We start from the raw sequence: 13,936 nt of genomic DNA, 5'->3' as shown, positions 1-13,936 counted from the left end.
AAAGGGCTCTTAAGTTATTTTCTCTTCAGTTTGTCCTGAAGCTACTGCCCAGGTCTCTTAATCTTCAGTGAGGCCGAAAGAGGCAGTATCAGTTCACCTGCTTCTCCCGAGCAGGCCCAGGAAAGACCCTATTCCTGCCTGAGCAGGGAGGGGGGAGCGTTGACCACGTGGCCAGCCTGCTGCCACTCAGGCCTGGACTGGGCTGCTGGGCCCAGGGTCCACATCACTCCCTGCCCTCCCACTCCTGACCTTGCTTCTGTCTGTCCGTTTGTGTTTCACGTCATTTTGTCAAATGTAAATCTGTCTGTCTGATTTGTTTATTTTTTAAACTCATTTATGTTATCTGGACTTAGTATGAAAGTTCATGTTCACTCTGTGCCAGCACTGTCCTCCCTGCCTCTGCTCAGCCCGACGCCACGCTTGCTGGGCGTGCACACACCTCGGAGGCTCTTGCTTAGGGCTAAAAGCAAGCTTTTCCTTTCGAATGGGCAAGGCCCCGTATTCAATATATTAAGATTTTCTAAGAATAATATTTATTAATTTCTATTCAACAACAATGGAGATGTTTCTGTGGCAAGGATGATGGGAAGGATTTGTCTTTAACTGGCATCCTTGGTCAATTGTTGGGTAAAGAGGATATCTCTGCCCTAGCTCTGCCCTGTGTCTGTGGCAGCTCTATACTGGCTATTCTCTCCCTGGGCTTCAGGAGAGAAATCTAGATCCCTGCCTCCCTCAAGGGGCTCCCCAACTCACCCTTATTTTTTGGCAGAGGGAGCTGCTGGGAATTGTTTTAGCCAACAGTGCTGGTAGAAATTGAGCTTATTCCTTCTACTTCCTCCTCTTCCTAACTCCCTCTGGCCAGCCTTCTTGTTGGTGTTGATTCCGCTTAGGGCATTGTGGGAGGGGAGTGGGAATTGGAAGAAAGCAGCCCTGGGGTTCATTCATTATGGTGACTTCTGGAGCCAGCTATTTTGAGATGATACTGAGTTCACAGTTTGGGCCAGACATGCAATCAGATGCTGTGACAGCTGTCAGGACAGGGAGGGACTCAAGTATAAGCACTGTAAGTGTCCATTGTATCCTCAGGAGAGGTCTCAAGACCTCTGGTTCCCCCTTTACCCGAGAGGGGAAAGCGTATCTGCTCACTGGGCAAAATCTGCGTTCAGATTTCCACCCTGCGATGGAGAGGCCCACAGGCTAGCTTGGCTCCCCACTCCTCTCTCCCTCGGGACAGCTACGCATGCACCTGGTCTCTGCTTGAGTCGTTTCTGTCTCCAAGTGGGTGCCACTCCCTTCTTGGAGGGCTGATGGGAAGCAGAGCCCGGCACAGGGAGAGCACAGGATGCTCCCATGTGCTCTGCCAGGAGACCCAGCAGGTGGCGAGGACTGAGAACCCTGGCAGTCCCGTCCTCACCACTCTAGTCACACCTGTGAGAGGCTTAGCAGCGCCTGTGTCATTCCAGTCCCCCTTCCCCTCTGAAGCTTCTGGGTCTTCCTAGGCCCCAAGACCAAGGGAGGATTTCTGGTTCTTTACTTGCAGGGGAGAGGTGTGTTCTGAGATTGCTTCTGAAAGGTTCTGGAAGCGGGAGAGCTCAGTGGATGGATGTGTCAGGTAGATTAGAATGGCGAGACCACACTAAGTAGAGGTCACACCAAGGAATTCAGTGGATAATTACACAAGTGGCAGGATGGTGATCAGGGTGAGTGATGGTTCTGTGAGAGGCTCTGAGTAGTGTATGTGATGGAAAAATGCAAATAATTTGGGTCTTTTTAGTGGAAACACAAATACAATTTTTAAATGACTGTATTATTGCACAGGAGTGGGCATATCCAATTCAATCTAAAAATACTTGTGGAGGCCTGAAATTCACTTCCCATCTCTCTCTCAGCCTCGTAACCCAAGACCAAGATGCTGCTAGGAAAGTTTACACTTCATGGACACTATGGAAAAATTCGAATTAAGTTTTTTCTTTCCCCTAGAGAGAAGCTCTACAAAGACAATTGAATTACTGGAGTCCTTAAATTTAATTAATGGCTTAGTACAGGCAGGAAAGAGGCAAAATTTCCCTAAATGTGCTCCCAAAATCTACCTCTAGAGGTCACTTCGCTCTCCCATTTCTAAGTCCTCAAAACAGGAATTGAATGGAAAGCACCTTTATCCATCTCCCTCCAAAGATTTTAAATCTCTGAGCTCCATTTTCTGGCTGAGGGTCCTGGATTCAGCCAGACAAAATGGTGGCACTCACTGCAGAAGCTTCCTCTGCATCCCAGACCCACTGCCTGCAGTCGGGCCGCCATTTGAATGAGGCTGAAGGGAGAGCAGCCACAGGGCTTTGCTGTGGGCCCTTTAGAGTCCTTTCCAGGGGAAAGGGTGCTTCATTCTTGCTGCAAATCTCCCCACACCACAGAATGTACCAAGAAGCCAGGGAGGGCCAGACACAGTGGCTCACGCCTGTAATCCTAGCACTCTGGGAGGCCGAGGTGGGAGGATCACTTGAGCTCAGGAGTTTGAGACCAGCCTGACACCCTGTCTCTGCAAAAAATGGAAAAATTAGCTGGGCATCATGGCGCACACCTGTAGTCCCAGCTACTCAGGAGGCTGAAGCAGGAGGATCGCTTGAGCCCCGGAGTTGAAGGTTGCAGTGAGCTATGACAAAGCCATTGCACCCTACCCAGCGCAACAAAGTGAGACTTGCCACCCCCCCCCCGAAAAAAAAGAGGAAATTTAACCCCTGTCCTCACTACCTCCTGCTGAAAAAAAAAAAAATGAAGAAGCCAGAGAGAACAGAGATTTGAGGGTTGAGTCTCTTCCACAAGGAACCGATTTTCAGCCCTGGCTAAGGCTTCTGGAATGGTGGAGTTTGTAGCAAGGACCCCTGTGAATTCAGAGTCAGGACGGCTTTCTGGGTAGCCTCGTGGTCCCAGCATTTCATGGTGTGCTGGTGGTGGTGCTGGTGGTGGTGGTGGTGATGTTGCTATGGCTGTTTTTAGAGTATGTGTGTGTGGGTGTGGGGGTGTGAGTGTCTTCTCTCTTGTTTACCATTTGCTTTTGGTCTTTCCTACTGAACAGCCGCAGTTCCGGAGTCCTGCCCCATAAACATTGAAGAATAGGTATGAGATCTACCAAATTATATAAATGAACAAGCAGCTCATTTTATTTGGGGTTCCTGATTTAAAAGGCAATATTGCCTTACATTCATCTTGCCACATTTAGAGGGGAAGAAGCACCTTTGACTCATGTCCCAGGCTCCAGTGCCCCCAGGGAGTAAAGATCCCAAATCCAGTTGGGGCGTGAGAGAGAGGTACCTCAGACGCTCCTGTTCTACTCACCTCTCTCCCCCTGGGGTCCACCCCATAGACTACTATGAGGCCGTCGGGATGGCTTTTCATTCCACACTGGGAAACAAGCAGTTTAGACCTGCTTACTACCCTGGTGCCGTAAAGGGTTTCGTGTCCTGGACTGGCCTGAGGTAGACCCTGGACACCTGCGAGTGGCCTCCCTCAACCTCAGGACTACACGCTACAGCTGGTCGGCCCTGTCCACTGAACGAGTCCTTTGAGGGGTCCGGCTCAGTGCCAGGCTCTGGTGTGTCACAGTGAAGAAGTCACCGGCTCTGCCCAGGAGGAGCTCACAGTCTAAGGGAGGATTCAAGGGTTCAGCAGTTTCCGCAGTGTGGGGAGTGGAGTGGCAGTTCAGGCTGCGGGGAGCACGCAGGGCCTCTCTGGCCCCGAGGTGCCTTGTGGGGAGAGCACTGGGAGACAAGGTTCCCAAGGCCCAGGGGGACCAGAGGAGGAAATGCCTTTCCTCACCCCAGGGAGCCAGGGCTTCATCCCCAGGGCAGAGGTGGCTGAGGCCCTGCCTTCCCTCAGGAGGGGGAGCTGGGCGCTGCAGAGCAGGAGTGGGTGCGGGCAGGAGATGAGGGTGGCCCGAAGGAGCACAGGCGCTTACTGAGCACAGCCCGCCCGGAGCCAGTGCTCTGCTGCACTCTCCTGTGATCTCCTTTGGTCCTCACAGCCAGCCTGTGAGCCAAGTACTTCTCTCCCACTCAGTGGATGAGAAAACCAAGGCTCGAAGTAAAGTGATGTACCCAATGTCACAGTTCAGCGTAAACTGGGAGTGAAGCCCAGGTGGGTGCGACTACAGATTTAGTCACATGACCAGGCAGGAAGCAAGCAGGAGGTGGCGGTGGGTTGGATACAGAGCACAAAGGAGGGAGAAGCACCAAGAATGGGTTTCTAGACGGGCAGCTGCTGCTCGCACAAGGGTGGCAGCAGATTTGTGGCAGGAGGATGAGTTTAATGGTGGTACCTGTGGGACTCCAAGGCTCTCGGGCTAGTGTCACCTGGGCTGATGGCACCAGCTGATAGCAAACCTCTGCGTGCTGCTCAGGTGCAAGGGGAGATGAAGAGCAGCAGCCGTGGGGGAGGGGTGCTAAAGCCTCATGCTGTCCCCACAGGATGCCACTCTGTCGCAGACACCTGCCTGGTGGCCAGCCCCTTCCTGCCCCACCTTGGCTTCCACAGAAAACACTAACACTTTGGGCCTGAACAAACCTACTCTCCTCTCCCCTGCACTTCGTCCTGCCCTGACAGAAACAGCTCAGCCAGGCCCTGTCTCCATGTCCTTGTCCGTGTCCAACATCGCATACAGGCACACTTCTAAACCCAGTAATTAAGGTGCAAAAGTGGAGCCTAGGGCAAGTTCACAAAACAGGGAACAGCTTTTGTGTCCTCTGTCCGGGAGCCACAGCGGCAGTGACAGTACGCAGCCCCTGCACCATCGTGCCTGCTTCTCTCCGTTCTTTCTCGTGTGTTGTGGCTTATGCCCCTCTAGGAGTTTCAGGCCCATGCATCCTGCTAGCTTCCTGGGCCGCCCTGCTGGAGACATCGTCTAGACCTGGCCAAAGGTCCAGCTCCTGTAACCTTCGCTTTCTCTTCCCCAGGTGCCTGGCAGGCTGATGACAACGTTGTCAGTCGTCGGAACACCCAGCACCGGCGCCTGTCATCCAGCAGCCTGGAGGACCCTGAGAATAGGCCCTGTGTGTGGGGTCCTATGGCTGTGTGAGAGCCCCAGCCGCGTACCAGGCTCCCATCCTGTCCTCACGTTCCCTCCGTCCTCACCGGGCTGCAGGCCTCCTGGGCATCCTCACCAAGACACGTGTAGACTTTTTATACTCCTGCGAAAGCTGGACGTTGAGTTCAGCCTGCTCCTCCCAGCCTCGCCTCCTGTAACCGTGGTCCTTCCCCTCTCAAAAGGGACTGGAAGCCCTCCTTTCCTTTCTCCTTGTGGGCTGAAGCCACTCAATGAACTGCAGCTCATGAGACCCTTTGCAGAGACTCTCTGGAATGTTCCCGCTGTATGTTAACATTCAGGTGGAGCTGAGGTCCACAAGCTAGTTGTTTCTTACGCATCTTTTTTCTCCTTAAGGGGTGATCCAAGAAGACTTGGAGTTTTGGCAGCTGTCTTACAAACATCCATCCGTCTGGCATTTTCTGATCTCTGGCACATCATAACCAACTTGAAACCCCCAGTTTAGGGTGGGGTTGGGGGGTGGCTCCTGTGAAAAGGGAGAACGATATTGCACCATACATGGGGTTTCCCTCCAAAAGCATTAGGTGCTCCTTTCTCAAGGAAAAGAGAAATGGTGGCAACCAAAAGTTGGTTAAAAAAAAAAAATTCTTCCTTCTAGTAGCAGAGCTAGTCTCCTGTGCCTCAGATGCCTGTCTGCTTGGGGAAGAGCCCTTGAATCTGAGAATCCTGTTACGATGATTACCCTTAAGGAGAATTTCTCCTGGTCAGGTACGTTCAGGAAGGCCTGGAACTCCATCCTAAGGTGACACCTTGAGAAACACATTTGTTGACCACCTCCATGTGCCAGGCCCTGTGTGAGGAGCTGTTGTATGTTGCTGTGTTTCATCCTCACCTAGCCCTAGGAGGTGGGATTCTTACTCCTATTGCCCCCAACTCTGCCCCTTTTTTAATGGTTGAAGAAATATACTAAGAGAGGTATGGACCAGTGATTCTTAAGTTGGTGCCCGGGACCCCAAAGGCAGTGGTGGAGAGCACTGGACTCAGTCCAGGCCGCAGCCTGGGGCCAGCAGCCGTGGTCTAGAGGCTGGAGCCTGGGCCTTCACCACCAGGTCCCTCCCCGCCCTTCATGTGTTACTCTCCTGCCTTCCAGATCTGCTGAGCCTAACTGGTGAAGGGGAGGTAGAGCCTTCCACATGCTCATTAGCAATCGAGAGATACTGTTCCACTCACGTCCCGTGCCCCTGTTAAGGCACATAAACAACCCTGAAACAGCATGGCTAGACTCTAAATTGGGGGCTGTTAAACTCCTTTCTCAACACTGGTGTTATCAATGGATTCCACATGGCTCTTGGATGGATGTGCTGTCTACTGGCTGTTGGAAAAGGTGGTTGTTTAGTGAGACGTGAGATTATTCTGGAAGCAAAGTTAGAAACAACAGTGATTTGTAAGGTTGAGATGTATGAGAGCCTTACAGGCTATGCCCATCGTGGTAGGCTGTTTTAGGATTTGGAACCATTTCTAGGGCAAATAGCCTCAAAAAGAGCCCAGAGCCCAGAGGGTCCTTTGCACCTTGTGTAGCTGCAGAGACCAGGAGTGTGATGACTGATGGCTGTTGCTGCCTAGCGGTGGTGGCTCGAGTCCTGCCCTGGTGGAGGGGAGCCTGTCATCCACCCCGTCTGAAATACCGCAGTGGACTCTGCAGGTTCAGGCCTCACCTAATGTACTTTCCTTCCCCCGACATTCTTACAGCCCCTTTCATAGTTAAGATTTAAGCCAGTATAAATTGAGCAATAACCCCACTTCCTGATTTCCTTAGAGTATGAGCCCCAGAAGCACAAGGCAACAGGGAACTTCCCTTACTCTGGGGTGGTAGCACACAGAGCCTCCTCCTGTCCCCAGCAGGTAGTATTCCCAGTGTGGTGTTACCTGGGAGGATGGGGGAAGGAGCTGAGATGAAGGAAATTCAGGTAAACAGTAGCCACAGTGGCCAGGACCCCTAAGAGGAAGCTGTTATCTTCACCGCTTTCTGGAGGATGTGTCCTCCCTCCCTGTGAGTGCTCAGGCCTCTCCTAGGAAAAGGCTCAGAAGGATTCCTCAAGGCCGCAGTTCCATATCCAAGACATACCTACGTTAGAGATGCCTTGTGCTCCTGGCCTCTCAGTTCCTAGATTCCTGTTTCCTCTCTCTTTCTCTCTCCCTCCTCCTCTTCTCTCTCTCTGTCCTCTTTGTTCTGATTTAGCTCTTTGACAAGCAAAAATATCCCATCCCAGGGGGTTGGTCCTCAGTCAGCCTGATGAGGGCAGGTCAGCTGCCAACTCTTCTGCCCTAGTCTGTCTAGAGACATCACATTGTCAGCAGTTCACCCAGAGAAAAGGGATGGGGCCTGACTCCTCCCACAGGGCACAGACTAACTGTGAGGGCCTGGGGCTCCTTCCTGCCACACTAGGTCTGTGCTCTGCAGTTCCGCAATTCAGGTGGTGTGATCCTGGCCTCCTCACAGTCTTGTTTCCTTCTACTCAATTCCATCCTGCCAGAATTTATACCCCCTCTGGGGCATCTCCTGGGCACAGCCCCACATGCTTTAAGCCGTCTCACCTGGGGAGTTAGGATCCTGCCCAGCTGGTGTTGGCACTCTGGTTGCTTACTTTGCTTTAGGGTCTGCACACCTGGTGTGTGCATGTGTATAGTATTTATGCCATCTGTGTACCCCTCGCTCCCTGGAGTACACTCATGTGCACACTACAGTGGGGACATCAAGGATGCAATATTTATGGATTGCTGCATGATTCTTAAAAATGAATAAAACTGTTTACAAGGGAAGGAGAACTATTAACTGCAAAGTGGGCTTATGTGTGAGAGTTTCTGTCCGACTTTCTCCAGCACTCTTTAATATTTTTAGTCAAGAGGATCTAAAGTTGGAGGAGTGGGAGAGGCAAGGGGTAGGAAAAAGTGTGCTCCTGGCTGGAAGTTGACATGCCATTGCCTGGCTTTCTGTGAGGCCTTCCGGGCACCAGGCTTCCCAGTCCTGTGCTCCAGCTCCTGGGCAGAGGCTGAGCGGGCAGCCCAGCCCCCCTCGGCCTCTGCAGCCACCTTAAACCGGAGAACTTCCAACACTGCAGCTCCTCAATAATTAAAAGAGCAGGAAAGCTGGTGACAGGAGGGAGGCCAGGGGAAGGGAGGAGGGAGGGCGACAGTCCCCAGTGCTCCTCTACCCTTAGTCCTTGTCACTTAAAGAGGTTGGTGAAATTAACGGGGCAAATGACCCTGTTAGGGGAATTTTGTCAAGTCCATGACCTATGAGTTTTACCCACGGGCTCTGCTTCCTCAGCTATCTGGAAAGGAGGGACTGCACTTCTACAGAAAGCTCTGGAAAGTCAGCTTACGGAACCCGGCTGAGGGTACGGGTCGGGAGGGAGCTGTTTACCGCGACCCCTGGATCACCCTCCCCGCCGCGGTGTGCCCGCGATCTGTGTGGCCGCTACTGTGGACATGCGCGGCAGGCGGCATCGGAGAGTTAGACCTGGCTGCGGGCACCAGAGACGACACTCAGGGTCGAGAGGGAGGGAAAGGCCGCAGAAGCATGAGAAAGTGGCACTCGCGGCGCAGGAGAAAGAAAACCTCAAGGACACAGTTTCTGAGCCCACTCCAGCCTTGGCCCCCAAGCCCTGGCTCCGTCCAGGAGCGGTGAGCGCCTCGGAGCAGCCTGGACTGGAAGCGGGCGGGGGCGAGAGTGGCGGTTCCCCAAGGTGAAGGACCGATGGCGGTTCCTGGGGCCTCGGGCCGAGCCGCGCGCTTCTCCGACCCCAGCGCGGGGCCCTAGGGCGGGAATGCGCCGAGCCGGGACGCGGTGGCGGGTGGGGGGTTGGGTGGCGCGGGAGAGGGCGGCGGAAGGAGGGAGTTCGAAGAGAGTTGCCGCCGGAGAGAGTAGCAAGTGCCCGCGGTCGCCTTGGAGACATGCTGGCCAATGGCACCAGCGGAAGCTGTTTATAGGGGCGGAGCGTCGCCATGGCAGCAGGAGAAGCCTTTGGAGCGGCTACTTAATGCCGGTCCCGGGGCCGCGGGCGCTCAGAGAAGCGCCGTCGGGCGGGGGGGCGACGAAGGGCGCTGGCGGGGCCCTGGAGCTGGGGGCAGAGAGCTGCGGGGGGTGGGAGGTACTTCTTCCAGAACCTTCCTCGGGCCCGGGCTGCTTTCTGAGCCAGGTAAGGGGCCGGCGGGGGAGGGCTACAGGCCACGGGAAGGGAGGGCGTCGATACCAGCCGGCTCTCCCATCCGTCCCAGACGAAGGGGTGGGCCCAGGTGGCCCCAGGGACCGACATCTGAGGAGTTTGAGGAAAAGTCGCTTCCTGCCCCCCATAACTCTCTGTTCCGTTTCCTTCCTTTCCCTTGACACCCCCCCGCCCCCATCCTAATATCCCTTTTCAAGAATCAGACGACATCCTCCGCCCCCGTCCCGTCGTTCTGCCCTCCCGGACTTCTCGCCCGATTTCCATTTGTTGCGGGGAGGAAGGGGATCCTGATTTCCTACTCTTCGAGAGAAAGGGATAGACCCGTATGCCCCTACCCTCTTCCCTCCTTTGGCTAATAAAACCTCGAAGAGGAAAGGAAGAGGGAGGCGGATCCGGTGGGTCGTACCCCAGGGCATTGCTTCTGTTTCCCAGGCACTAAAAAATCCAGCTGCGGGGACGGTTTTAGAGGAGGTTCCGCCTTACACACACCCTGTCCCCCCGGGGTGGGGTAAGAGTGTTCAGGTCACGCTGTGGTCCCCGCAGGCACCACATACGTATTTGGAGGAGGCGACCTCGGGGTCGCAAGATGGAAACGCACGTCCAGGAGGCTGTGTAACTGGAGCTGCGGGAGTCCGCGGCCCGGAGAGCACGGCAGGCCACCCCCGGCGCAGCCCGTGGATGGTGCCCGCCCCCTCGGAGAGTCCCCGCAGACATGGCGGAGAGCTGGCTGCGCCTCTCGGGAGCAGGGCCGGCGGAGGAGGCCGGGCCGGAGGGCGGCCTGGAGGAGCCGGACGCCCTGGATGACAGCCTGACCAGCCTACAGTGGCTGCAGGAATTCTCCATTCTCAACGCCAAGGCCCCCGCCCTGCCCCCGGGGGGCACCGACCCACACGGCTACCACCAGGTGCCAGGCTCCGCGGCGCCCGGATCCCCCCTGGCGGCCGACCCCGCCTGCCTGGGGCAGCCGCACACGCCAGGCAAGCCCACGTCGTCGTGCACGTCGCGGAGCGCGCCCCCGGGGTTGCGGGCCCCGCCCCCCGACGACGTGGACTACGCCACCAATCCTCACGTGAAGCCTCCCTACTCGTATGCCACGCTCATCTGCATGGCCATGCAGGCCAGCAAGGCCACCAAGATCACCTTGTCGGCCATCTACAAGTGGATCACGGACAACTTCTGCTACTTCCGCCATGCGGATCCCACCTGGCAGGTAGGGGAGGTGCGGGCGGTGGCTGCTCCCTCCCCACTCCCTTCTTCCTCAGCCGCACTGGATTCACATCTGAGATCTGCGGGCCATGTAGGCGCAGTGCAGCAGTCAGGACGCTGGAGGGGAGGATCAAAGGAGTCCAGTGCTTGGAACTGCCTCTTTTGCCTCCCGGAGAGGGAGGAGGGAGAATGTCCAGGGGCAGAGGGCATTAGGGGTGCAGACTAAGGTTCAAGGGGAAGGAACCTGCTATTCATCCAGTAGGCCCAGCCAAAGGCCAGGGCTAGACTATGTGTGGACACAGTCCCCTGGGGGAGGCTGGTGGACTGAGGGCACATTCTTGTCCCAAGTCCTAGAATTCCTAGACACTGCTCTGCCCAAAGACAGTTTGCCAGGGCCGGACTCAGAAACAGACACTGGAGTGTGGCCTCTGAGCCAGGCTCTACTTCCCACCTTTTCCCAGTTGCCTTGGGGAGGGGTGTGGGGGGTGTTGTGGGGTGTGAAGCCAGCTGTGTCCCAGTGGGGGTCAATGGGGCCTTCCTAAAGCTTCTGTTCCAGCCCCCAACAGCAACTCCTCCCCAGTTTCCTGCCTCCACCCCCCCCTTCTCAGCCAACCTCCCTGGGGGGACAATTACCTGAGCCAAGTACTTTCCACAGGGGCTCTGCCTACTGCACTGGCTTTGTGTTCCAAGTCGCAGGAACCTGGTGCAGAGCAGCCAGGGGCCCAGGCCACCATGTAAACATCCAGCTTGCTGAGGGGGGTGGGCACTGTCACAGCTCTGCACCTACCCTGCTGTCCCAGCCCAGAACCCTATTCCCCAGCATGGTTTGGACAAGATTAAGCACCTAAGAATGGACAATGATGATGGGTTTGAGGCTGGGTAGATATTGCCCTGAGAGTCTTCAACCATCAAGACCAGGGCAGTTGGAGACAGAGACCCCAGCGATGCACAGACTCTTCTCTGGGGCACCCAGAGGGGGCAGGCCACAGGAACACAGTGCCAAGCCATTCCAAATGGCCCTGACCCTGGGACAGTGCCATTTGTAGCCTCCATGAGAAAGCAGAGACCCCCACCCCCACCCTACCCGAAGCCTGTGCAGCTTGGGCTTCTGGAAATGGCCCCAAGAATGAGCGCTATGCTCCTGGCTGGGTAATAATCAACTGAGCCGGGGTGGGAGGAGGGGGCCCTGGGGGGTGAAGGCCCAGGCCAGCAGCCGGCTCAACAAACAAGGAAAGACACCAGATACACACACACACACACACCCATACACACATTCACCCCATCCTCAGCTGCCCAGCCCCCTCCCTCGACCCACTCATTCCACAAACAGAGAGGGCCAGCCAGCCAGCCCAGGCCAGGGAGATGGCGGTCCAGGCCCTGGGGGAGCCCAGGGCTTTGGCCAGAGGCCGCAAGTGGCAGGGTAAGGGAGGGAGGGCAGGCGATGGGGTGGCACTGAGAGCCACCCTGCGGCTCAGAGCTGGATGACTGAGCAGGCAGATATCCGGGCAACAGGGAACAAAAGCCCTCGACAGCACTCCAGGCTCCTGGTGCCCCGTGGCTGGTGTCCCAGAGCCACAGCAGCGCCTGGTCAGAGCAGCACGTCTGTCCTCCCCTCCCCTCCCCCGTCCTGGAAAGACGATGGGGGGCCTGCAGGAGGCTGGGTGCCACTTCATCACCAGGGTCCGCACTGACCTATAGGTTCCTTTCTCTCTTGTTCTCTCTCCCTGTGCCAGAATTCCATCCGCCACAACCTGTCCCTGAACAAGTGCTTCATCAAAGTGCCTCGGGAGAAGGACGAGCCGGGCAAGGGGGGCTTCTGGCGCATTGACCCCCAGTACGCCGAGCGGCTGCTGAGCGGGGCCTTCAAGAAGCGGGGGCTGCCCCCGGTCCACATCCACCCGGCCTTCGCCCGCCAGGCCGCGCAGGAGCCGAGCGCCGCCCCTTGGGCCCGGCCGCTGACGGTGAACGCCGAGGCCCAGCAGCTGCTGCGGGAGTTCGAGGAGGCCACTGGGGAGGCGGGCTGGGGCGCAGGCGAGGGCAGGCTGGGGCATAAGCGCAAACAGCCGCTGCCCAAGCGGGTGGCCAAGGTCCCTCGGCCCCCCAGCACCCTGCTGCTGACCCAGGAGGAGCAGGGCGAGCTGGAACCCCTCAAAGGCAACTTTGACTGGGAGGCCATCTTCGACGGCGGCTCGCTGGGCGGGGAGCTGGGTGCCCTGGAGGGCCTGGAGCTGAGCCCACCGCTGAGCCCCGCCTCGCATGGGGACGTGGACCTCACTGTCCACGGCCGCCACATCGACTGCCCCGCGACCTGGGGGCCTCCAGTGGAGCAGGCCGCTGACAGCCTGGACTTTGACGAGACCTTCCTGGCCACCTCCTTCCTGCAGCACCCCTGGGACGAGAGTGGCAGTGGCTGCCTGCCCCCGGAGCCCCTCTTTGAGGCTGGGGACGCCACTCTGGCCGCTGACCTGCATGACTGGGCTAGCGTGGGCGCCTTCTTGTAAGAGGCCCCGCCCACCCCACCTCCGGACAGTGCCCAAGTCAGGGCCCAAAACTGCCCCCCCAGCACAGGCCACGGACACCCCAGCGCCCAGGCAGGGGCTGGGCCAGGTCTCCCAAGGCTGGCCCCATGAGGCTACACCGCCACCAGCCCCGGCTGCCCTCGGATTCAAGCCCAGGAGGCTGAGAACTGGGGGCCCAGGACCAGAATTGCTGCCTCCCCTCCCAGCCCCCTGTACACACAGTGTTTCATTGATCCGTGTCTCCGCTGCCCCAGGAGCCGGCGAAAGGGCCCTGCACCATGAGAGCTGAGGCCTGGGGGGCCCTGGCCAGGCTGGGGAGGAACAGAGAGGGCCCTCCCCAGAGCACCCCAGCTTCCCTCCTGCTTCCCCAGGTCTCTATCCAGAGAAAGTACAACAAATGCTAATTAGGTGACAGCAAATTAACCCCTGGAGACCTCTCCTGGCAGAGCCTCTCTGGGGCCTGGGGGGCAGAGGCTGGCCTGGGAGAGGGGGCACAGAGCAAGGAGACAGAAATGAGGCGGGTGCAGGGTGGGGCATGGAAATCTTCCCCAAGGCCTCTGGGGTCTCGGCCTGGCCCCAGCCCTAGGGCAGATGTAAATCCCTAATCTTTGAGCCCAACTTGAAACTGAGAGCAGCAGGAAGTTGGGGTTCTGGGGGCGCTGGGGGCAGCGGAGCTGTGGGGAGGCAGGGAACAGACAGACTAATGTAGTGAGAGTAGCTGTAGCTAAGGCTTAACTGGGAGGGGTGCCAAGCTTGCTGGAACCACTGGGGCCAGGAAGGGGGGACCCCCGCACCCCTGCCTGCTCTTGTGGGGGGCATGCCTTGCTCCACTCTGACCTCCTGGGCTGCGTCCCACATTCACCCTCCTGCCCCTCGGGGCAATTTAACCTTTTTCATGGAAAGTTATTTACAACAAAAAATTTTTAAAAATAAAATTTTAAAAAATCTCAAAA

General features: G+C 57.0%; 2 protein-coding genes across 4 annotated transcripts in view; both read left to right on the top strand.

The window, feature by feature from the left end:
• The window catches only part of RNF157 (ring finger protein 157), a 78,416-nt gene extending 70,544 nt beyond the window's left edge, over positions 1-7,872 (top strand). The window contains exons 19-20 of one of the 2 annotated variants that reach the window (XM_045525733.1): positions 3,071-3,111; positions 4,944-5,027. In XM_045525733.1, coding sequence (XP_045381689.1) covers positions 3,071-3,111 — 41 coding nt within the window. In that variant the 3' untranslated portion in view covers positions 4,944-5,027. Of the gene's footprint in view, positions 1-3,070; positions 3,112-4,943 lie in introns of both variants that reach the window. The other variant, XM_045525732.1, reaches the window with a different exon arrangement.
• A 1,173-nt stretch (positions 7,873-9,045) lies between these two features.
• Positions 9,046-13,936, top strand: FOXJ1 (forkhead box J1). Of its 2 annotated transcripts, XM_045525728.1 has the most exons (3): positions 9,046-9,231; positions 9,802-10,468; positions 12,198-13,936. In XM_045525728.1, the coding sequence occupies exons 2-3, from the start codon at positions 9,971-9,973 to the stop codon at positions 12,963-12,965; spliced, it is 1,266 nt and encodes a 421-aa protein (XP_045381684.1). In that variant the 5' UTR covers positions 9,046-9,231; positions 9,802-9,970; the 3' UTR covers positions 12,966-13,936. The 2 variants fall into 2 exon arrangements, with proteins under 2 accessions (XP_045381684.1, XP_045381685.1); XM_045525729.1 differs by lacking the exon at positions 9,046-9,231 and having other exon boundaries at positions 9,257-10,468.

This window comes from Lemur catta, chromosome 15 (genome assembly GCF_020740605.2).
Source record: "Lemur catta isolate mLemCat1 chromosome 15, mLemCat1.pri, whole genome shotgun sequence".
Taxonomy (NCBI): Eukaryota; Metazoa; Chordata; class Mammalia; order Primates; family Lemuridae; genus Lemur; species Lemur catta.
The sequence above is the reverse complement of the archived record's forward strand: the minus strand, read 5'-3'. Positions and strand labels throughout refer to the sequence as shown.

Bases quoted from the DNA above. Each gene is read 5' to 3' on its own strand.
- FOXJ1 (XM_045525728.1), top strand. From the start codon at position 9,971: ATGGCGGAGAGCTGGCTGCGCCTCTCGGGAGCAGGGCCGGCGGAGGAG. The intron at 10,469-12,197 runs GTAGGGGAGGTG...TCCCTGTGCCAG, and splicing joins ATGCGGATCCCACCTGGCAG to AATTCCATCCGCCACAACCT.